At 49.4% G+C, this 24,260-nt stretch overlaps 1 protein-coding gene across 3 annotated transcripts; it reads left to right on the forward strand.

The window, feature by feature from the left end:
• Nucleotides 1-1,474: 1,474 nt before the first annotated feature.
• Dnajb12 (DnaJ heat shock protein family (Hsp40) member B12) lies at nucleotides 1,475-22,907 on the forward strand. Of its 3 annotated transcripts, none has more exons than XM_005325928.5 (9): nucleotides 1,475-1,704; nucleotides 12,140-12,320; nucleotides 13,516-13,661; nucleotides 15,845-16,030; nucleotides 16,147-16,226; nucleotides 16,980-17,089; nucleotides 19,065-19,237; nucleotides 19,851-20,002; nucleotides 21,055-22,907. In XM_005325928.5, exons 1-8 carry the CDS (start codon nucleotides 1,572-1,574, stop codon nucleotides 19,970-19,972), a joined length of 1,131 nt encoding a protein of 376 aa, XP_005325985.2. In that variant the 5' UTR covers nucleotides 1,475-1,571; the 3' UTR covers nucleotides 19,973-20,002; nucleotides 21,055-22,907. The 3 variants fall into 3 exon arrangements, with proteins under 3 accessions (XP_005325985.2, XP_005325986.2, XP_005325984.2); XM_005325929.5 differs by having other exon boundaries at nucleotides 19,851-19,996; XM_005325927.5 differs by having other exon boundaries at nucleotides 19,851-19,948.
• The last annotated feature ends 1,353 nt before the right edge of the window (nucleotides 22,908-24,260 follow it).

Raw genomic sequence — 24,260 nt, forward strand, 5'->3', positions numbered from 1 at the left:
CTGGGGATTGAACACAGAGCCTTGTGCATGCAAGGCAAACACTCTACCAAGAGCTATATCCTCAGCCCCCTTTTTTTAAATGAGGTTTTTTGTTGTTTATTTTTATGTGGTGCCAGGGATCGAACCCAGTGCCTCACACATGCTAGGAAAGTGCTCTACCGCTGAGCCACAACCCCAGCCCACCACCACCAGCCCTTTTTATTTTTTAACTTTTTGAGACAGGGTCTCACTAGATTGCTTGCAGTCTTGCTAAGTTGCTGAGGCTGGCTTCAAACCTGTGATCTTTATGCTTCAGCCTACCAAACCACTGGGATTACAAGCATGGCCCACCATGCCTAGCTTACAACTTCTAATCTACATGTCCACTTGGTTCCAAAAGGCATCACAAATTTAACATGCCCTAAGTCGAATATACACTATTCTTCCTAACAAACTTAATACTTTCGTAGTCTTCCCTATTTCCCAGTTTTAGTACATGGAAATTCTGTTCTTCCAGTTCCTGAAACCAAAAATGCTAGAATCATTCTTGAGTCCTCTCTGTCTCTCACATCCCCCAACTATTGAATCAGGAAAAATAATTCTGTGTCTTCAAAATTTGATGACTTCTCACCACCTCCACCATCACACTTCTCCAAGTTCTCCAATTCTTATCTGTATTATAACAGTAGCCTCCTAACTCTCACCTGGCTTATTGTAGTAGCCTCTTGCCAAATCCTATGTGAAAGGCCCAATAATATAAGGACTAAGAAATGACCAATGGATTTGACAATATGGAGACCACTGGTAACCTTGACAAGATTGCTTTCACTGGAGTGCTAACCTGGAAAGAACTGGATCCTAATAGATCTGGATTGCACTCTACAGTGGACTCCTTTATGCTCCCTCTCTTTCTTGACCCTGGAATAAGTCATCATGAAAATTCTCATTTCCAAGCTTTTGTATTTGCCTGTTCCTTCTGTCTTGGCCCACCTTCCTCCAGATAGTCACTTCTCAGATAGTCACAGTCTCTCCCCTGGATTCAGGTACCTGTGAAAAAGAGCTTCTGGGAGAGTTCTTTTATCAAGCTATTTAAAATAAGATCCCTTACCCTCTATTTTCCTTCTTAGTGTTTGTCACTATCTGAATGTATCTGTTTACTAAATGTCTCCCCATTCCCTACACATTCTAGAATGTAAGCTCCATGGGGCAGGGCCTTTGTTTAGTTCACTATTGTATCCCCATCACATAAACGTGCCTGGCAAATTGTGGATACTCAGTAAATATTTATTCGTCTCAAACGCATAGTTTTTCCACCAACAACGTGCGAGCACACTCAAGGCTAAAGACCTCTGGAACACCCTGGGCTCTAGGGCTCTAGATTGCGCTGTTAACACCTAAAACAAACGTCCCTCTCTTAGATGACATACGGTAGCCCTTCGCCCTCGCTCGACTCTCACTCAAATCTTCGGAAAGGAGGGGCGGAGGGTTTATGTCATCATTCTGCGCCGGCCTGACCCGCGACGCGCCGGCGGCTGGCGCAGCCCTTCGCTTGCCGGGCCTCCCCCTCCCTGGTTCCGCGCTCTGGTTCCGCCATGGAATCCAACAAGGATGAAGCCGAGCGCTGTATCAGCATCGCCCTCAAGGCCATCCAGAGCAACCAGCCCGACCGGGCACTCCGCTTCCTGGAGAAGGCACAGCGGCTGTACCCGACGCCCCGAGTTCGCGGTGAGTGTGAAGTACCGGAGAGGCAGAGGGGGACATTAGAACTGATGGGGGGAATACGGGAACGGACCGACGGGAGCAGTTGGCGGAGGGGGAGGGGTGGCGAGGCGCGGCTACGCCTGCGCAGTGAAGCACGCAGTGGCTGCTGGGAGCTGTAGTCTTTCTGTCCCGCGCCTCTGCGAGATGCTGGACACCTGAAGACAGGGGCGGTCTGGACGTCACCTTTCGGGGTGCTTGCGGATCCCTCTGGGATTTGAGGTTTTTTAGCGTGAGATGGCACCGACAGTGCTAGCGAAGGGAACTCACCTGGAAGCGAAATCGAACTACTTTTCCCAAGGGGCCGTTCGGTGGCTCAGGGCCAGTTGCTGGCCTGGGAAATAATATAGTTCGGGAAAATAAACATAAGTGCTGAGAGAGGGAATGGGTTCTGGAGAGCGAAAGACTTCCGCCCTCTGGGCGCCCTGGAAAGGCGCCTACATGTCTCCAGTCGCTCCCACGTCTCCATTCAAGGGCCAGGGACCACCTTCCGAAACAAGAGCCTGCCAGTTGTCACCCACTCCACTGCACCTCCAGCGGCCTGTCCTGAGGCCCAGCTCCCTCTGCCTCCCGCAGCCTCTTCACCCGCCGATGAGATTCGGGGTGGATGACTTGTTGGAGATTTGCTGGCCTCCACCCCCCCACAACCCACCTTCACTCCCAGCCGGCCGTCAGTGGGCCGTCCTATGGACTGCCAAGGCTGCTAAGAGGCCCAGGACTGAGGCCTCCCAAATACTGAGGTGGTCTCTACTTCTCACAACCTCATTTTACCCGGAGCCACTTCATCTTCTTTTTCTTTAAGTTCTCGTAAAGGTTTTTCATAATACAAACCGAAAAGTAGAAAGGCATGGAGTTTCGTGCCTGTGGTTACTACTAGGTAAACTATCTGTTTACTGGCACTCAGAAGGCCCATCCTGACTGCTACTGTAGGACTTTTCTGAGCTTGGGCTCCTCTCCTAGAAGATTAGAGAGTTAGCTCAGATAATGTGAATAACAGCACTACCTATAGAGCTTTTCTGTGTAGGAAGGTCTTCCACATGTGTTTTTGTCACTTGGACCTCCCCTGTCAGGCAGTGCAGGATCATCATCTTTGTTCTATTGATAAGGAAACATCCCAGAGGTCAGGGACTTGCCTAAGATTACACAGCTAGAAATTGGAAAGCTCTGCAACTCTATAGATGTTAATTAAAGGAATGGAATGAAATCGAAGGAGGAGCCTTCAGCCTCCTCAGCCTCCCTACTTGCAGTGTGAAATGGAGAAAGGGGAAGGCTGCCAGAAGAGACAGCCAGGAGCTCCTGAACTTTCCTCCCTTCTGACTTTCCAGGTTGATCTTTGGTCTGTTTGCTTCCTCTTGGACAGGGCTTCAGTCTGTATTTGCCAGGACTCCTGAGATAACCTGCCCAAGGAGCTTCACTGTGTAATAAGTCACACTCTATAAGTGGGGAACATGTTGGAACAGAATTCCAGCTGTCAGAATTCTTTGTGATGCTGCTGGGGGCTCAGGAGCAAGCAGCTAAGAGAGGATGGTAAAAACAGAACCAGTGGGTCATGTCAGCTGCAGGCTTCCTGTGCCAGTTCAGGAGCTTGGATGATTGTCCTTCTGGGGCTCAGGTGCTGGAATTTGCTCAGGCACAAGTCACCTGCTGCAAATTTGTGGTGTTTGTGCTCTTCTGAAAAGAGTATATGCCTTGTGAATCTGCATAGCCCTCACTTTGTACCACCTGCAGCCATGCACTGAGTTAGCAAGGACCTGGGGTTAATTTAGACTGGCGATGGGGAAATCCTAGTTTAAAAATATTAGGTGGTTATTTGTACTGAATGCTTTGAATTTGAGCTCATTCTAAATATTCATTCAGTGTAACAGGTTTTTGTTGAGGATCTTTTTTGATTTGTTTATAAAGTCCAGTGCTTGATGCTAAATGGTATACCAGGATTGACAAAATGTGATCCCTCACCTCAAAGCACTTACAATCTAATGAAGGTGACAAACTTACAGGGGAAAAAAATTTTTTTCAAGGCAAAAGATAATAACTGTGACTTAATAAAAATTAAGCACTGTGTTAGATGCTGAGGACTAAAAAATGGTCATGAAAGCCAGGCACAGTGGCACATACCTGTAATCCCAGCGACTCAGGAGGCTGAGGCAAGAGGATCTCAAATTCAAAGCCAGCCTCAGCAACTTAGTAAGGCCCTGAGCAGCTTAATGAGAGACTCTGTCTCAAAATAAAAAATAAAACAGGCTGGGGGTGTGGCTCAGAAGTTAAGTGCCCCTGGGTTTAATCCCTGTTTCTTTAAAAAAGAATGGTCATGAAAATCCAGTCTCTGCAACCCATGGACTCAACAGTCTGTTGTGGAGGACAATCTCCTTAATGAAATTATAAGCACCGTAGTGAGTGGTGCTGCCGCTGCAAGGGCATACACATACTGTTACCTCACACAGGGAACAGCTTTAGGGAGTAAGACAGAGGCAGCATTTGAATTGTGCTTTGAAGAAAGGTTTATACCTGGGGAACTTGGGGTAAGGCATGTTGGGAAGAGACATGGAGGCTGAAAGTTGTAAGAGGTTTGGGGAAGGGAATTGGGCCTAGCAAGATTCAGAAGGCAGGGGAGGTGAGTATTTGTATATAGAGAGGATGCAGGTTGAAAAGTAACTTGGGGCCAGATTGTGGAACTTCTTTTCACCAGGCCAAGATATTTTCACTTCATTTTGTAGTTATGAGGAAACCATTGAAGTTTTTGTTGTAATTGGTTTTTTTCATTTGTTTTTTTTGTTGTTGTTGTTGGGGGGGGGTATCCCATGGATGGACTGGGGATGTAGCTCAGTGCTAGAGAAGTACTCTACCATTGAATTACACCCCCAGCTGAGCCACTGAAGTTTTTGATGATGAGAATAAGGTAAGGTACTGTTCTTAAGAGAGGACTGCATAAAGAGGGAAGAGATTCAAAGAAAACCCATTGGGAAACAATGGCTTTGTTTAGGTTAGAAGATATGAAGGCCTGAGATAAGGCAGTGTGGTAAAGATAAGGTCATTTAAAGGCCTTGACAAACCTTAGTGTGAGAGAGAGGTGCTGATGAGAATGAAACCTGAGTGGCCAGGGAGAAACTCCAGCTGAAGAACTGGGCTGGAGAGAGGGGAGAGAGTGGCAGGGGCCAGTGGGATATTCCAAGGGAGCCATCAGCTTGGTTCCAGATGAAAATCTGGTATCACCAGTTTAATGGAGCTCATTGCCAAGGTCACTGTAGGAGAGGGTAGAACATGGAGAAACAGTTACTTCCCGCACAACCAGAGCTGCACTTGCCTTTAGCCAGTAAGCTCCAGATAAGATGGAGCAACAGGAGGAGGCAGTCCCAGGAGAGGGCAGCCCTGTAGCCATGGAGAGAGGTGTGTCAAGGAGGAGGTGAGCAGTGCTGTCAGATGCTGCTGTGGGAAAAGGGCGAGTTTAGAATTAAATGGAGAAGGATTGAGAGCCTGAGTAGAGGCTGGTCTTGGAGAAGTATAAGGACAGATGGAGGGATCAGTGGGGAGAGGAGACTCAGAGGACCTTGAAGGGTAAAAGGACCACACAGTGTTGGCTTTCTCAGTGAAGAGGATGTGAGGAGACTTAACTCCTGTTGTGTGAGGTAGGACAGGGAGGCATCAAGGACTGGACAGTTGCATTGCTTAGCAGTAGCCAGACAGTAAGCCAGGAGGTCACAGGCAAGGGTAATAGAGCCAGTTAGTCCTTTTTGGGGAGTTTCTATCTAGCACCTGGCTGCCTGGTAAGCATTGGCTTTGCTTGAGGCTTCGTAAAAATGGTGGAAGGTCCCAAGTGTCCCAGGGAACTTTTGAAAACATCTGTAGGCCTCAGATGGAGGGATCAGTGGGGAGAGGAGACTCAGAGGACCTTGAAGGGTAAAGGGACCACACAATGTTGGCTTTCAGTGTTGGCACACAAAGAGAAAGGTCATGTGGACGATCTGATGATCTCTAATGTTCCTTGCAGCTTAGGCTGCCTGAGATTCTACGAAATAGCCAACTCAAGTCCAGGCTAAGTCAGGAAGACCAGCGCTCACCAAGAAGGGAGGATTGGTAGCTGAGGGGCTTGGGAATTCAGGTCTAGGTATGAGAGAGAATTCTTCTACTGCTGAGATCTAGGGTGGGGTTGTCATTTACGTTAGTCAGCCTTCACCTGACCCTGTGCACTCAGCCCTTCCCTTCAGTTTTATTCTACTGAATATTATTTTCCCCTCAGAGAAGCCCTACGAGGGAAGGACTCGTGTCTTCACTAAAGAATTAGACAACTTGGCAAAGACACACAGCTGAGTAGCAAAGAACCCAGAACTGTCGTCACCAATCCCAAGCTCCTTCCCACTCTGACCTCTTTCTTTGACTCACCTTGAGCACTGTAGGTACATGAATCTGGAAACTCAGCTACTTATCTCAACAAATGGGTAACGCCAAGTATTTGCCAGGTGTCTTGGTGAGTCTTGCACATGCCTGTGCTCCTTTACTGTGAGTCTTGTGAGAAAGGTGTAACTTTGCCTAGAGAATCTGAGTTAACTTGTCCATGACCCTGCTAGTGACAGGTCCAGGTCTGATCTAGCCAGGCTGTCTGACTCTCTGGTCTGGATTTGAGAAGGGGCAGCCCCTGATGGCTTTGGCCATGGACACCCTCCCATCTCCACCTCAGCTGACACCTGTCTACCACTTTGTTATCTTCCTCTGATGTCCCATGGTTTTACTGGGAAAGGGCAGAGCCAGGGTTAATGTTAAGCTGTCTCTTAACTCTTGTGACATTTCCTGTCAGTCACTGTGTTATGAAGGAGGTAATAATGAGTCATGGTGAGAAAGTCACTTGTCACAGGCCTGGAAGAAGGGGTGTTCAGGCTACAGGAGAGACCTACATGCCATCAGCTAGAAAGCCAACTCAAGCAGGAGCCTCCCGAGTGGGCTGGAGCACATCCATTCCCCTTTAGGCTTTCTGCAGTGTAGGGAAATTAGAGTGGCTGACTCCGGGTAACTGCCCGAAACAGTTTCCAGTATCTTCCCTGAGAGGTGCTAGAGAGAGCCCATCCCGTCTCCTAACTGAGGTCCCTGCATGTCATTGCAGTTGGATAACTGGTTGTGTTGCTCTGAGCATGTCAGGCTCAGCCTGGACCATTGACATTTCTAGAGAAATCAAAGTAAGCAACTTCTTTAAAAGCCCTAGGAGACCAGCAAACTAGCTCTTCCCTCTGTCCCCATTTGGACTGGCATCTCTTCATCTGTTGGTTTCTTCCTTCACCATGCCCTGGTACCTGGCATGGAGCCTGGCATCTGGGACAGCCTGAAGTCTCGTGGCACAGAGCCTGCTGAGTGCCAAGACTTAGCTTTCTAAGCCTTGGTGCTGCCCCAACACGTAGGTCCCCTCCCCTGTCTGGCCAGCCTGCTCCCATGGTCACTTTATCAGCCTAGGTCATGATGTTAGCAGCTACTGCTTTTGAGCTTGACTCTGTGCCAGTCTCTATACCAAGTGCTTATACACATTATCTTTTTCCCACTTTGTTCACTTTAGGAAGAAACTGAGATTCAGAGAGAACTCTGAGATCATCCAGGGTCATACAGCTAATAAGTGGCAAAGCTGCAAGTTGAATCCAGGCCTTTCCCTGTAGGTGGAATGACTTTGCTGGAGGTGGTGCCCCATCAAACACGTGTGGTCCAGGATAGCTTAAGAGCAGGGCTCCTGAGGTTTAAATGCACTTTGCCACTTATTTTAGATTCTTCCTACAGTGAGGTAGCAGTAGGTAATAAGACCTACCTTCTGAGGCTGTTGCGACAATTAAATTAGCTACTATGTATAGAGCACTCTGACATCCCTGATACCCAGTGAGCGCTCAGTGATAAAAGTGATTATTAGTCTGGGTGCAGTGGCGCATGCCTGCAATCCCAGCAGCTCCGGAGGCTGAGGCAGCAGGATCACGAGTTCAAAGCCAGCCTCAGCAACTTAGGGAGGCCCTAAACAACTCAGTGAGACCCTGTCTCTAAATAAAATACAAAATAGGGCTCGGGGTGTGATTCAGTGGTTGAGTGCCCTTGAGTTTAATCCCTGGTCCCCAAAAAAAGTGATTATTAGTATTGCTTCTCTCTGAGCACCTTGCCAGGATATGCCCTGGGAGCCCCTGTTCCCCCATGCTGTACAAACCCTGCCTTCAGCTCCTGTGTTTGGATTTCCCAACTTCGGACTCAGCAAAACCAGCAAACCTGCTCTTCCCTCTGTCCCATCTGGACTGGCATCTCTTCATCTGTTTGTTTCTTCCTTCACCATCTTCTGATGCCTGGCAGTGAGGCAGCCAGCGGTGGCTCAGGGCACAGCAAGCCCTGATGCTCTTTTCCCAGCAAACCCTGCTCCAAGGCCCTGGGTGAGGCCCAGGTGTGTTGCAGTGGAAGGCTTCTGACATCCAGAACAGGGCTGTGAGCCTGGAAGCACCTGGGAAGGAAGCAGGGCCCCAGTCTGGACTGTACCCCCATCCTTCTTCAACACAGAAGTGTCTCTGGGTCCTGGTGGATCCAGGTTCCTGGTTTCTCAGGAGCCTGTCAAAGGCTTTGGGGTTTACTACCCTGGGCACTGGCCTGGCATGACTGGGGATTTCTAATTTTATGACAGTCATAAAAGGGTACAAGGAACTTTTTAGGGCCTTCCTCATTGAGTCAGCAGGAACCAGGGACTTGGATTTGCATAACCATAACCCTGTCTGAGGTTAACCATGAATCCCCTGTATAGACCCCCAAACATTGATTGGACATTTGACTTGACCAGCCATTTGAAAAATGTAACAACAGCAAGTTGGAAGTGCAGGTATTTTTCCTGTATCTCCCACCGTCCCTGGCCCCTGGGCAAACTTACTTCCCCTGTCTCTATTCACTGTTTAGAGATGATCTCCAGGAATCGGCCTTCCTACCCAGTCCACTGAATCAGACAGGTCTGCTAAATAGGTCCCCACTGCAGAGGCCTCACCTTCTTGGCACTCAAAACAATACATCTGTTGGAGATTGCTTTGGGATTTAAAAAAATCTGAGGGATTAATGGTTTGATTTTTTTTCTTTTTTTTTTAGTTGTAGATGGACAATAATACCTTTATTTATTTATCTTTATGTGGTGCTAAGATGCTGAGGATCGAACCCAATGCTTCACCCATGCTAGGCGAATGCTCTACCACTGAGCCACAGCCACAGCCTTGGTTTGTTTTTTTGGTGAGTTAAAATTACCCAGGGGGGCTGGGGTTGTGGCTCAGCTGTAGAGTGTTTGCCTAGCATGTTCGAGGCCCTGGGTTCAATCCTCATCACCACATAAAAATAAAATAAAGGTATTGTGTCCAACTACAACTAAAAAATAAATATGAAAAAACAAATTACCTAAGACTAGGGATGTAGCTCAGGGGTAAAGTACTTGCCTCACATGCATAGGAGACCCTGGGCAAAAAAAAACTTAACATAAATAAAAGTGACCTATATTGTGTTATTACAACTGCATACTTGAAAAGGGTTAAGATGATAAATTTCATATTATGTTTTTTACCACAGTAGGGGGAAAAAAACTCTTGTCATATCCTAAACTAAAAGGAAATAATATTTACGAATCTAAACCAGAAGCCTGGCTGGGTGGTGGTACATGCCTGTAATCCCAGTGACTCATAAGTCTGAAGCAGGAGGCTTGCAATTTTTTTTTTTTTAAACATTTAGTTTTAGGCGGACACATTATTTTGTTTTTATGTGGTGCTGAAGATCGAACCCAGTGCCTCATGCATGCTAGGCGAGCTCACTACCACTGAGCCACAACCCCAGCCCCCAGGAGGCTTGCAATTTGAGGAAAACCTCAGCAACTTAGTGTGACCCTGACTCAAAATAAAAGGACTGGGATGTAGTTCAGTGTTAAAGTGCCCTTGGTTCAATCCCCAGTACTGTGTAATTAGTCAAGCCAGGAGCCAGGCACAGTGGCATAATCTGTAATCCCACCTACTCAGGAGTTTGAGGCAGAAGAATCACAAGTTCAAGCCTGTCTCAAAATTTTAAAAAAAAAGGGGCTGAGGAGTCAGCTCAATGATAGAGTACTTACCCACCATGTTCAAGGCCCTGGGTTCAATCTCCAGTACCACATGCACACAAAAAACCCTAGAAACATTGAACAGTGTATAACTCTGATGTACTATGTTAATAATTAATGACATTAAACAGCCTTTTTTTAAAAAACTAGGAAACATTAAAACTCTTTCAACTTAGTTTTGTATTGATAGTATTAATTTAATATTAAAGCAATTTAGAGATCAAAGATAAAAATAGAAAACAAGCTCTTGCCTAGCATGCGTGAAACACTGGATTCAATCCCTAGCACCATATAAAAATGAACAAATAAAGGTATTGGGTCCACTACAATTTTAAAAAATAGAAAACAAGGGGGTAGTGCAAAGGATTGAATATTTTTGATATTCAAAATATGGTGCAGAGAGAGAAGTATATACAGGTGGGTAGTGCACTCCGGTAATCCCAGTGACTCAGGAGGCTGAGGTAGGAGGATAGCCAGTGGGAGGCCAGCCTCAGCAATTTAGCAAGACCCTGAGTGACTTAGTGAGACCCGATCTCAAAATGAAAATTAAAAGGTCTGGGAATGTGAGGCACTGAGTTCAATCCTCAGCATCACTAAAGAAAAAATAAAGGGCTGGGGATATAGCTCAGTTGGTAGAGTGCTTGCCTTGCATGCATAAGTCCCTGGGTTCAATCCGCAGCACCACAAAAAAAAAAAAAAGAAAAAAGAAAGATATTGTGTCCATCTACAACTAAAAATGTATTAAAAAAAAAAAGGTTTGGGGGCTGGGGTGGTGGCTCAGTGGTAAGAGTGCTCGCCTAGCATGAATGAGGCACTGACCCTCGGCACCACATTAAAAACAAACTAATGACAAATTAATGTATCCACCTAAAACTAAAGATGCATAAATAAATAAATATTTTTTTAAAAAGGTTTGGGAATGTAACTCAGTGATAAAGCACCTCTAGATTCAATCCCCTGTACTCCCCACAAAAAAAGTATACAGAATTGAATGAGTTTAGTAGGAAAAAGTCTGCATTAAAGAAAGAGGTGCAGAGAAAAACCAAAGAAATGCACTAAAAAAAATAATAGTAGAGTTAAATGAACTCTAAACCAAATATTGAAGGATTTATTGATAAAACTCAATGTGTTTTGTTTTTTTCATGGTTTTTTGTTTTTCAGTATTGGGGATTGAAACCAGGGCTGCTGAGCTACATTCCCCAGCTCTTTAAGAGCACCCAAGTAGCTGTGATTACAGGCTACTGCGGCTGGACTAAGTATGTGTTTTGAAAAGACTCTCAGAATATAAAATTTTCTGCTTACATTTATTAAGAAAAAGAATAGAGGGGCAGGGGTTGTGGCTCAGTGGCAGAGCACTTGCCTCACACGTGTAGGGCACTGGGTTCCATCCTCAGCACCAAATTTTTTAAAAAAAATAAGCAAAATAAAGATATTGTGTCCATGTAAATTTTTTTTTAATTTAAAAAAAAAAAGAATAGAAACTGGGAACCTGTCATTCTAGTGATTCAGGAGACTAAGGCAGGAGGATCCCAAGTTTGAGGCCAGCCTGAGTAACTTAGACCCTGTCTCAAAAGAAAAACAAAAGGCTGGGGTCGTGGCTCAGTGGCAGAGTGCTTGTAGAGAGGCATGTGGGAGGCCCTGGGTGGAGGTCCTTGGTTCAGTCCTAGTACTACAGAAAAAAGAGGAGATGTATAAATACACACACACACACACACATATTTAGCTATGTATTATGTGGATCCCGTCGTTAATTTTATTAATCAAATTAGTCCTGTTCATGTAGGTCTGGGGATACTGATGCCCCCTCGGTCAGTGGTGAAGCTGGAGGCAGAGAGAGCTAGCTGCAGAGCATTTGCCTGGCGTTTGTGAAGCCTGGCCTTGATCTCCAGCCCCACAAAAAAGAAAAGAAATAAATGTATACTTATTCATAAAAATATGTATATATTTATTTGTTGTTTGAAAAAAAAATTGTTGGGCTGGGGATGTGGCTCAAGCGGTAGCGCACTCGCCTGGCATGCGTGCGGCCCGGGTTCGATCCTCAGCACCACATACCAACAAAGATGTTGTGTCCGCCGAGAACTAAAAAATAAATATTAAAATTCTCTCTCTCACTCTAAAAAAAAAAAAAAAAAAAAAAAAATTGTAGCCTTCCTGTTTCTGAGGACTGTGGCTCCTAAGCGCAGGCAGCTGTTCACCAGCACCCACTGGCTGAGAAGGGAAAGGACATCGAGCTTTGCCGGGAGGGCAGCGGGTGGGATGCAGGGTGCTGGTCTCTCCCTGGGGACAAGAGGCTGCAGCCCTGCTGAGCAGGAGCCCCCAATGGTTTCTTTCCTTGCACAGCTCTGATCGAGTCCCTAAACCAAAAACCACAGTCTGCCAGTGACCAACCCCCACCCACAGAAGCAACCCACACCACCCACAGGAAAGCAGGTGCGACCGACGCCCCCGCGGCCAACGGTGAAGCTGGAGGAGGAGAGAGCAGCAAAGGCTACACTGCAGAGCAGGTGGCAGCAGTGAGAAGGTAGAGGCCTGTGCGCCAGCCTGTGGGTCCTGGGGACACTTCCTGCCAGGGAGGGCTTCCTACAAGCCGTCTCTCACTTCTGTCCAGGGCCTGGATGGGGCCTGGGAAGGTCTTGGAGGTCGGAAAAAAAAGCCTTTTTTCTCACAAAGCCCTAAAATGTATGGAAGCCAGGGCCCCATTTTCTGCCCCACCCCCAGATGGCCCACACAGAGCCTGGAAATGCTGACTGTCATCTTCCCCTGCCACTGGCCAGGAGGGCCCAGGCCTCTCTACAAGCTGTTTGTTACACAGATTGAAGCCTGGTCTCTCCAGATTCTCCCCCACCCACACCCCCATTCCCAACAAAGACCTTCTAGACAGATCCCATGGGGTGAAGTGGAGGCAAAAGTAGAGTTATGCCTCCAAGGGGCAGGCCCTGCGCAGAGCAGCTCACTGCCAGGCCGCAGACTATTCTGCAAGGTTTCTCAGGACAGAGCCTCCAGCCTCGCTCTCCCCACCAGCTTGCCTCAGGTGGAGTGGTGCTTCTGCCTCCTAGCAAGCTGGGACAGGGGCTCAGCCTGCGGTGACCAAGCATGACTGAGTTTACTATAAACCAGGCAAGGGTTTAACCAGACAAGCCTAATCAAAAGCAGTAGAGACTAACGCAGGAGGAACTGGAATACTTAGAGAAAGCCAAGACCAAGAACCTTCGGGGACCCAGAAAGTAAGAATTAATAGGACAGAAATAGGGTTTCTTCAGTGCCCAGTTCCTCGGGTAAATGGGCTCCTGCCATTGCTGGCCTTTATGTTCCCACTCCAGAATTCCAATTGCCAAGAGAGTACAGTTGGCTGAGCTCAGGACACACCTGCCCTTGGATGACAGATATTGACAGTCCTTCCAAGGTGGCCTCCAGCGGGGGAGTTGTTAGCAGAAGGGAGATTGACGCTCGCCTGGCCAAAGACAGCAGCTTTCCCTCCCACATCCTAAGTGTATTCTCGGTGTTTCCAGAGGGCCCCACCCAGCTCCCCACCCCAGCTGGAACTCCGCTATCCCTGAAGTCAGACGGCTGACCCAGAGGAACCACTGACCATGCTCTGCTTCCCTGGGGGGTGGCGCTCAGACCTGGATGCCCATTGCTGCCTGTTCTTCTCCCACCTTACCTCATGGCTCTGAGCCCTCAGAGGGCACCCACTCCCGCTCTTCCCCATCCCCCAGGGTCAAGCAGTGTAAGGATTACTACGAGATCCTGGGGGTGAGCCGAGGAGCCTCAGATGAGGACCTGAAGAAGGCCTACCGCAAGTTGGCCCTCAAATTCCACCCTGACAAGAACCACGCACCTGGTGCCACCGAAGCTTTCAAAGGTGAGCTAGCCCTGGCACCCTGGCACTTTGGTACTTTTATCTTCTGTCCCTGGAATACAGGGCCAAGACAGCTTTCCCAGTAAGGGGGTGGGCAGAACGAAGTGATCTCGGGCTCTCTTCCACAGGCTCGGGAGCTGCTTCCTGAGGTCACAGTAGCCACCTCTAGCCAGGTCGTTTTTTATATAGTTCCATTCTGCTTCCCCTTTGTCATCCCATGTTTTATAGAAGTAAGAGAATTCTAGTAGTTTCTATAAGGTCACACATTGACTGGGGTAGGAGCAGCTTCCTATGGTAACAGCTTCCCTGTGCTGAGGGAAGAGGCCTCTGACCTTGTGGCTTCAGTACCAGCAGCCACAGCCAACTACACACACACACACACACACACACATCTTGAGGGCCTACAGTGGGCCTTTCTGTCCTCAGAGCCCATTGAATTCCACAGTGGGGTGTGTCACCTCTGGCCAGAATCATTATTCATTTAGATTTTCATTTAACCTATGAAGCACACATGCGCACTGACTCCAGGCCAGCCCTGTGTTGGGATACTGCAGTTTCTCATTACCCCGTTGTTCCTTCTCTCTGAAGAGCGTGGTGACCAGTCCCACCTGGTGCTGTGCTTCAGTACTGGGGCCAAGCCAGACTTGGTGGTGCACTCCTGAAATCCCAGCGATTCTGGAGACTGAAGCAGGAGGATCACAAGTTCAAGACAGCCTCAGCAACTTAACAAGGCCCTAAGCAATTTAGTGAGACCCTATCTCAAAAAAGAAAAATGGTGGGGCTGGGGATGTGGCTCAAGCGGTAGCGCGCTCGCCTGCCATTTGTGCAGCCCGGGGTTCGATCCTCAGCACCACATACCAACAAAGATGTTGTGTCCGCCGAGAACTAAAAAAATAAAAATAAATATTAAAAAAAAAAAGAAAGAAAAATGGGCTGGGGATGTGGCATAGTAGTTAAGCACCCCTGGGTTCAAAAATAAAGTCAGTAAGTTCTGAGTCAAGACCATAGTCAGTTGGGGAGCCTGTGCCAGAGCAGACCTGGCACACCATCTCCCAGGGGCCTGCCCCAGGGAAAGGAGGAGAGTGGGAGTAGGGCGGCAAAGAGGAGAGTGGGAGTGGGGCGGCAAGGTGGCCATGGGTGATGTGTCTCCATCCCTGAGTGCTCCTGCAGCCAGCTCAGATGGGGACTGAGAGACCAGACCTAGTGCTGGGGCCTTGTGAAATGGTAGGAGGGGGGAGAGGAAGACTCCACCCTCCTCCTTCCCAGGGGGTTGCAGGCTGTGAAGCAGATGCAGCTGAGGCCATTGTTCCTAGCAACTGGGCAGCTGGAGGAGGAGGAAGAGAAGCAAGGAGGCTGAGGAGAATCCAGAGCTGCAGGTCTTATGAACACAGGCTTCTCACCCAGGGAGCTCTGCTGAGGAGGCCTCAGGGCCAGGAAGGAAACAGTGGCTAGGCTCTGGACCCCAGGAATCAAGGGCTCACCCCCTGCCATACCACCAACGGCAGAGGAGTCTCAACCAGACCCCAAGGATTTGGCCCTTGCAAGCGCTTCTCACCGCTTTCCAGTTTACAAGGACTTACTGTGTCCATTTGGTCACTATGACTTCAAAAATATATTACCACCAGAAAAGGATGCCCTGCCTCTTGGGCACCTTGGGGGAGAAGGAGGAGGAAAGAGGGGGAAAGATTCTCAGTGAGAATCCTAATTAGAGTGAGTTATATTCCATGTATGTATAATATGTCAAAATGTATTCTACTGTCATGTTACCTCTAAAGAGAACAAATAAAAAAAAAATAATAAGGTCAGTGCGAAAGCTTGAAGCAAGACACTTGGCTTTGACTCCCGGCTCAGAGTCCTCAGAGCTGGGTGAGTCATTTCACTTCCCTGAGCCCCACTTCTCTCCTTGGTAAAATGCAGGCAGGGCTGCTATTCAAAGTAATGGAGACAACACCTAGAAAGGACCTCGTTCCACCAGTGTCACCCCGAGGAAAGCCAGGAGTCCCAGTGTCAGCCCTCCAGGCTGCCCACACCCCTTCCCCACAGGTGCCCAGCCAACAGGCTTCCTGCAGCCCCACAGACTTCTGTTCCCTAAAGCCCCTCCTCAGCCCCTGAAAAAAGTGAGCACTGGGCTGCGTGGCAGCCCCACCACACCCGCCCCTCAGCCTGGCCTTCCGTTCCCTCTCCAGCCATTGGCACGGCATATGCGGTACTCAGCAACCCGGAGAAAAGGAAACAGTATGACCAATTTGGTGATGACAAGAACCAGGCAGCCCGACACGGCCACGGCCACGGGGACTTCCACCGTGGCTTTGAGGCTGACATCTCCCCTGAAGACCTCTTCAACATGTTCTTTGGTGGTGGCTTCCCTTCTAGTAAGTTCCTTCCCCTTCCCACAGCCAGGTCTCCCTGGGAGTGATGGTGGGAGACTGGGTCCACCCCTCCCTTTCCCAGAAACCCCATCTTCTAACTCAGTTCTTCTGACCCTCAGGTAACGTCCACGTGTACAGCAATGGCCGCATGCGCTATACCTACCAGCAAAGGCAGGACCGCAGGGAGAACCAGGGTGACGTGAGTGAAGCAGGGGCTAGAAGAGCAGGGAGTCCAGGCCCGCCCCAGTTGCTCTCCCTCCCCGTTGCCCACAGGAAAGGTGGTGTGAAGCCTACCTGGGGAAACTTCTCCCCTGCAGACAGAGTCAAGTGTGAATAGCCCACTTGTTCATAAGGCAAAAGTGACATTTTCCAAGGAAGGGAGAGCTAGACTTGGTGAGAGAATTATAACAAAAGCCAACATAGGTGCTTTTCAGCACTCTTGAAATGTACATAAAAACTATAAGTGTCCCAGCTACACCAGAGCCTGGGGCAGGTATTGCAAGATGAAGGCCAGCCTCAGTGACTTAGTGAGGCCCTAAGCAACTTTGCAAGGCCTTATCTCAGAAGTTAGAAATAAAAAGAGTGAGGATGTGGCTCAGTGGAAAATTGCCCCTGGGCTAGATCCCCAGTATCCACGCCCCCCCCCAAAAAAAATGAAAGAAATTTTTCAGAAAAGTATACATAGTGCAGCCTCCCTTGGCCCTACCTCCTGTTTTCAGAGGCAGCCCCTTGTGCTGATTTGTTGGTATTTTCTCACAAGTCATTGCATGTTACCTTGCTCTCTCTGGTGACTGCTTTGTTTTTATCTGGGAAAGCTGCCGGGTGGAGGAGCTTTTGTATTTTGGACCTGTATTTGGAGGAGAGTGTGGTGTCATAACCACTGGGCTTCATTGTGTTAGAGGAGCTGGTAGTGATCGTGACCAGCGGCATAATGGTTGACTTTTCCCTCCAGGGCGGGCTAGGGGTCTTTGTCCAACTGATGCCCATCCTCATCCTGATCCTCGTGTCAGCTCTCAGCCAGCTCATGGTCTCCAGTCCACCCTACAGTCTGAGCCCAAGACCGTGAGTACTGGATTCAGGCGGGGGGCGATGGGCAGACAAGGGCTTTGGAGTCTCAACCCTTATTAGGGGCCTTCCTGCGTTTGCATCCCCATCCAGCAAGTTCTCCATCACATCACAAAAAAGTGGTTCATAATCAAGAAAATAGACTATTTCTGTTGATCTGAGCCTCTGAATTTTTTTTTTTAGGAACATAGCCCCCTAAGAAAATACAGTAAAAGCTGGGCATAGTGACCCACACCTGTAATCCCAGCGACTCAGGAAGCTGAGGCAGGAGGATCCTAAGTTCAAGGCCAGACTCATCAACTTGGCTAGACTCTCAGCTACATAGTGAGGACTTGCCTCAGAATAAAAAATAAAAAGGATTAGGGATAAAGTACAGTGGTAAAGACCCTGGGTTTCATCCCCATCACCAAAAGAAAGAAAACACGGTGAAAGCTTCAGACCTGTTCCCTCAATGCACACGCAGATTTTGACATGTGATTTCAGAGACTTCATGGCTCCTCCTTCCCCATCTTATCTGCTGACCCTGAAATAACCTCTGCTCTTAGATGCTGGTTGAGGCCCTGACAGCCATGGAAAGGACAGGACCCTAGACTCAGTGCAAGGGTAGTTTTGAACCCCATCTTCTCCACTGAGAGTTGTGAACCTAGATGCATAACCATAGTTTCCTCGTCCATAAAATGGGAATAGCAGCATCTACCCACTTGAGAAAATTAATGAGTAATACATATTAAATATCTGGCTCATTATAAATGCTTAATGTTTTCGAGTGAACACTTGGTCTCACCTGCCAGTAGTGAGGTTGGTAGGTTAGTTGACCCTTTAAGATTTCCACTCCCGGGCTAGGGCTGGGGCTCAGTGGTAGAGCACTTGCCTAGCACAGGGAGGCCTTGGGTTTGATCCTCAGCACCATTAACAATAAATAAAATAAAGGTATTGTGTCCAACTACAACTAAAAAGTAAATACATATATATATTTTTAAAAAATGTCCACTCCCCTCTCTCTTCTCAGTCTTGGCATAATGTCTCATACATCATGGATACTTCTATTTCTTGAAGCCCTCTGCTCCTACCCAGCACCGCCCTCTGGCTTGAAGGCAGGGGGTTGCAGGCTTCATTGCAGCCAGTAGAGGGCAGAATTCACTCAGTGAACCCATGGTAGCTGGCTCAGGCTCCAAGTGGCCAGATGCCAGCCCCTTCCCTGCAGCTGGAAAGATGAGGTGCTTCTATAGGATAGGCAGGGGCTGTTCTCCCTGCAGCCTACAGAGCCCACGATTGGGGCTGGAAGGATACAACTCCTTGGAATCTTTCCTATCATATTTTGTTCCTGTGAGTTTTTTGTTTTAGTACTGGGAATTGAACCTCTTGCCTTTCACACATTAAGCACACATTCTACCACTGCACAGTACCCCCAGACCTATTATTTTTGTCCCAAAAAATCTTTTTTTTATTATTTTTATTTTTTTGTAGTTGTAAATGGACAGCATACCTTTATTTTATTTATTATTTTTATGTTGTGCTAAGGATCAAACCCAGTGCCTCACAGGTGCCACATCTGCCACTGGACTACAGCCCCAGCCCTATCCCTAAGAATCTAAACCTTAGGCTGGAAGCTCCTGTAGAGGCAGGCAGGCTGTGGGCATTGATGTGTTTAGGGAACAGATGGGAAAATGGAAGCACACTACCTCTCCAGTGTCACAGATTAGAGCTTCTCAGGAAGGGCTTTTCCCCAAAGGCCACGGGTCAATTGTGCTTAGAGGAAAGGCTTGCTGTATGCTGGTTATCTGTGTGGCAGGGACACTGTGCCTTTGCTGGAGACGTTTGTTTGGGGGAGCACATGAGTTCCTGCTGCAGAGTGGAAGGGAATCAGCTACTCCTGTGGCTGGCGGTACCTCCCAAAGTAGGCTCCACCATCCCTTGAGCTTCCCTGAGCCTGGCCCCTAGGTCCACTTTGCACTGGTATATTTCTGGCCAGGTCAGTGGGCCATGTCCACAGACGAGTCACAGAGCACCTGAGCGTCGTCTACTATGTGGCGGAGACCTTCTCTGAGGAGTACACAGGCTCCAGCCTCAAAACAGTTGAACGGAATGTGGAAGATGATTATATCGCCAACCTCCGAAATAACTGTTGGAAGGAGAAGCAGCAAAGTAAGAGTGTGTGTGTGTGTGTGTGTGTGTGTGTGTGTGTGTGTGTACGCGCGACAGACTGGGAGGGTGGCTGATCACAAAGCTGGAGAACAGGGGAAGGAGAAAGCCCTACTCACCCATTTTCATGGGCCTGGCACCTGGTACTGCCCTGTGCCAGCTGCCTCCCAGCCAAGACCTGGACTCCACTCCTGTGTTCCCCTGGGGCTGAGAACCCAGGCCACCTGGTGATTTTCTCCAGGTCCTTTAAATCACTGCAATCAGCCTGTCATTCTGGCTGCCAGGGATGAGTAGGTAGAAACAGATTAGAGAGCTCCTAACCTCCCACTGATTGTGCACCCTGGGCTATCTATGGGACCCTGGGGAAGTCTGACCAAGATAACAAGCTTTCACCCTGAATGGCCTCACCCATATTCTAAGGGAAGGGGCCTCTATCATCCCTCTCCAAGGAGGGGACCGTAGTCTGTTCCTCCAGGGTCTTCTCCCAGGGAAGCTACTCTGCCCAAGCTCCTGGGCCTGTACCAACCTTCTTCTTTCCCCAACAGGCCCAGGCAGGCCTTCTGGCAGACTCCAGGAGGTACTGATTGTGCCCTAACCCTTGTCCATTACCTTGCAGAGGAAGGCTTGCTATACCGGGCCCGCTACTTTGGTGACACAGATATGTACCACAGAGCACAGAAGATGGGAACCCCAAGCTGCAGCCGGCTGTCAGAGGTGCAGGCCTCCCTGCATGGATAGTCCTGGGCCAGCCACACCACCCAGGTCCAAGTATGAGCCAGGGCTGCCTCTGCCCTGCAACTCCTGGCAGCTTTGGCCTTGGTCATGAGGCGGAGGAGGTGGGGAGGGAGGAAACCTGGTGGTGATGGCAAAGACCCCTGTCCCAGCCTGACTTCCAGACCCCACAGACAGGACAGCTCTGGGGCCAGCTTGTTAACTGAGATCTCTTCAACCGTCCAGTCATTGTCTACCCTACCTCCTATACCCCACTTCCGTCTCTCGTTCTGGGGCTGCGTGGTAGAGCCCAATGCTCTTGCTCTTTTGTCTATTCCAACCATCAAGTCACCCCAACCCTTTCCCAAGTACAGCTGACTATTGCCTGTGCCCTGGTATTTAGGACACCAAATATTACAGGGCCCAAGACAGCCCCCAAACCCACTGCCTGCCTGATGCCAGGAAGAACCATGTGCGAGTGGGTGGGCCTAGAGCCCTCCCTTCCCCGTCCTTCCAGGCAAGAGGAAATAGAACAAGATGAATGGGCAGCCTGATTGTGGGCAGGAGAGGCCTGTGCGCCCTGACCACACCCCACTCCGGTGGGATTTCAGGCCCTCTCTCCAATGTTACTGCACCTGGTGTCTGGAAGCCACAGGCATCCGGCTCCGCCCAGGCATCTTGCCTGTGGTCTGAGGAAGGGAACGGGTCATGAGTTCATGGTCAAATGCATCCACTCAGTACAGAAGGGGTGGGAGAAAATGTGAGTTGCTGGGAGTAGGCATCCACCTCCTCCACCTCTGCATGTGAGTGGTGGGCTCTGTTCCCAGTGCCCCCGACAGATAGCTTGCATCAGGCCTGAAGAAATGCAGGCAGAGCCGGTAGAGACTTCTCAGTATTGGGATCTTTCTTGTCCCCTCCTTTACCTGTCTCCCCTCGTCACAGATTCAGCTGCAGACTCTACTCTGTGCCCATTTGCTAGTGACTCCAGAGAGTGCAGCACACTGCAGCGGGGGCTGAGCCGGGCAGGGGCACTGCGCAAGGCGGGCTGCTTGTTTGCATGGGCTGAGGTAACTGTTAACCAGCTGACTGTTAACCACTCTCCTCCCCAGACTATGAAATCCCTGGAGAACTTTTGGTGACACGCACTGAGCCAAGGTGATGGACTGTATATTTAAGGAAAGACATACAAAGAAAAAATTAAAATGGAATTGGAGGCCGAATGCTGCACAACTGCCCTCTCTCTCACCCAGTAAATGCAGAAAGCTCTTAGGACAGACAGAAAACCTGCCAGGGGCTGCTTCCTTCCCTCCCAGGGCTGGCAGAGGCTCTGCATCAGCTCGCTCCTAGGATACAGAAACCATGGCAACGAAAGTAGAATGTAAAACTTGCAGCAAATGTCTGTGGGAAGGACTGGGGGAGGGGGTGCCCAACTGCCTCTCCTCCCCCCTCAGGAGCCACCACCAGTCACCTCACAGGAGAAGCATTGGCCAAGGATAGAGAGGAAGAAAGAAGGAAAAAAACTCTCCATAGAATGTAACTTATAGATGCATGTATATGTATATATATCTATTTATATGTAAATAGGCATATATAAAGATATATATATATATATACACACATATAGAGTCTACTTTTTAAACTATGCAGGGATTGAGTTAAGCTATTCAGATGATTTCCTCTGTGTTTCAGAAAACGAGGCCTGTTTGGGGAAGGCATCCTGGTCCTTCAAAAGCTAGACATTAGCCACAGCTGACGGCATAAGGAAAGTTGGGTCATAATGCTTTTAATGTCCCCTGCCCTGCAGCCCCAGCCTGTTTTTTGATGGCAGCAGTAATCATGATGGTATAAATCCATAGAAAACTTCTGAACGTCACCAGATTTATGGTTGAGCTGGAGAGGAACAGCTGTGGGGAAGAAAGTTGCCCCTAGGGGTGGGTACCAGGTCAGTATTGAGCCATGGTGGAGGCCCAGACAGCCTGCTGGGGTGAGGAGCACCCACTCAAGCTGCCCCACCCCTGCCTTTGGCCACCTTAGGTGGGTTCTTTGTCCTTGTGCCCAGGAGCCCCTCAGCCAGTCCCCTGCCCATAGAACTGCAGGGCTTGGAGAGGTGCCAGGTTCTACCTAACTACTTCCCCACCTGGGTCCCTACATGGGTTTTGCCTTATAGGTGCCACAGGGCACGGCTCCATCGTTGCCACTGGTTTTTCCTAAGTCATGCACCAAGAACTCCAGAAGACTCTTCTTCCAAGAGTCAGCCCAGGACCCCAGGGCAGCAGCCTGGCTCATGAAGAAAAGTCAGTGCCTGTGGGCACCTCTGTCTTCACCCTCCGTGGACATGGCTGCACCAGGCCTCCTCGTGCACACTCGATGAAGGATACACCTGAACCAGAATGTTTTTCTTACCCTCCCCTTCGGATGAGGATTTTTCTCAAAACAGTTGCTGCCAGAGGAAGGAGGGAGGTTTTATTTATTCCCACATTTACACTGGGCCTTTTGGAATTGCGTTCTTCCCGAGCTTTCCTGTGGTGGTGGGCATGGTGTTGCACCTGCCATCTTCCAAAGCCTTACTTCCCCAAGCTGCCAGCCACGCAGTGGCAACTGTCCTCCCCGAGTTTATCTTGGCTCTTTTTTAAAAGTACCCCCAACAAATAGGATTCCTGCTGGGAAAGGAAGTTTGGTAAGGAAATGTCAAATCTGGTTTTTAAACAAGTTCGCACCCTGCAATGAAGTGGCCTCCCCGGCCCAGAGAGATTATAAGAACTGGATGCAGGCCAGAGTGCCCCACCCGAGGTGGCCCTGGTGCTCTGCCCCCACCACCCCGACCGTCTGGTTTTGGTAGCTGTACCTAGACGGGCTGAGCCATGTGCAATAAGAACAGATCCTAAAGGATCCCCTGAGAAGCTGTATTTCTTGAATTAGAATTCTGAAATTGTACATCTATAAATATATGTTTATTATGTGATTGGCCGTGGTGGGTCTGTGTGGAATAAGGGGACTGAGGTGGGAGGACCAGGCCCCTGTTGCTACTGATAGTGTCCAGCCTGTACAACACAGGAGTTCTCTGGCCCAAGCTGACAGCCTCTTAGGTCACAAATGCTGTTCAGGACTGGCTCCACCCAGGCACAGGATAAGGGACTTTGGTAGCTGTAAGGGTGCAGAGCCTGGAGTCCCTGACACTGGTCCTGTGTGGGCACCTGGGCCTTGACCCCCACCCTCTGCTTTTCCCACCCAGCCCTCCAGTTCCCTCAGGCCAGCTGCAAGCCTTGAACAAAGCATACCCAGAATCTCCCCTCTCCCCAGCCTGGGGCTCTGGCCCACTTGGATCCAGAAGATGAGCCAAGTTCCCCAAGTTTTCTCAGCCATCCTGAGGAGGTTGGAAAACTTGAAACTGAGGCAGCCCTAGGAGGCTCCCTGTGAATGAGTGGCAGATCTGCCCCAGTCTCCCAGAGACAGGGCTGGCGGCCCTGACTGGCGGGCCCAGGCCCCTCCCGCTGTTGCACCAGCCAAAGACAGGCGGGCTGCCCGGTGGTGCCACCACAGCCTGAGAGCTCATTGGCTGTCCCCACCCGAGGTCACCGCAGCCTGCCCTGGCCTGCTAGCTGCCACTTGTTAACCACAGCTGACAGAGGCATTGCCAGGGCTACCCCCACGCACCCACCCATCCCCTGCCCTCTCTGGGCAACTCAGCCAAAAGGGGTGGGACACAGTCTATTTGCAGCAAAAAGAGGCTTTGACAAGTGTGTCCCACCCACTGTCAGGTGGCAAAACAAGCCTCAGAGTCCAGCCAGGCTCCAGGGACCTGCCAGCTTATCTTCTTGTCCCATAGTGCCCAGGTCTAGGGAAGGAGCTGTTCCCAGGGCTGAAGAGTATGCGCCTGGCCTGACCATTGCTCCACACGATGCTAAGATGCTAGGGCTGTGGACGCAGTGTCATAATTCCTACCAGACCCCATACCAAAGGAAGCCTACTTCCCAGAGCAGGAAGTTGAGGCTTAGGGGAGGGAAGATGACCCCAAGGGTCTTTAAAAGCTGTGCATGTCTTGGGGATCCGTATAGCAAAGTGATCATTCTGCAAACATGAACTGCCAAGGATGGTCACACCTGCTCTCCCAAATAGAATGGGTGGGGGACCTGCATCCCCAAGGGTAGACAAGGGCGAAAAGGCCACAGGATAGCGGGCATTAGTCTGGGGTATACTGCCCATTCAGGCAGGTGTCCCTCTTGTCAATGACAGGTGTCCATCCTGCTCTACAGGGCAGCATCCCTGAGTCATCAACCAAGGAGACAGCAGAGCAGATCGGCTGTCAGGTGCCCAA

This window comes from Ictidomys tridecemlineatus, chromosome 1 (assembly GCF_052094955.1).
Source record: "Ictidomys tridecemlineatus isolate mIctTri1 chromosome 1, mIctTri1.hap1, whole genome shotgun sequence".
Taxonomy (NCBI): Eukaryota; Metazoa; Chordata; class Mammalia; order Rodentia; family Sciuridae; genus Ictidomys; species Ictidomys tridecemlineatus.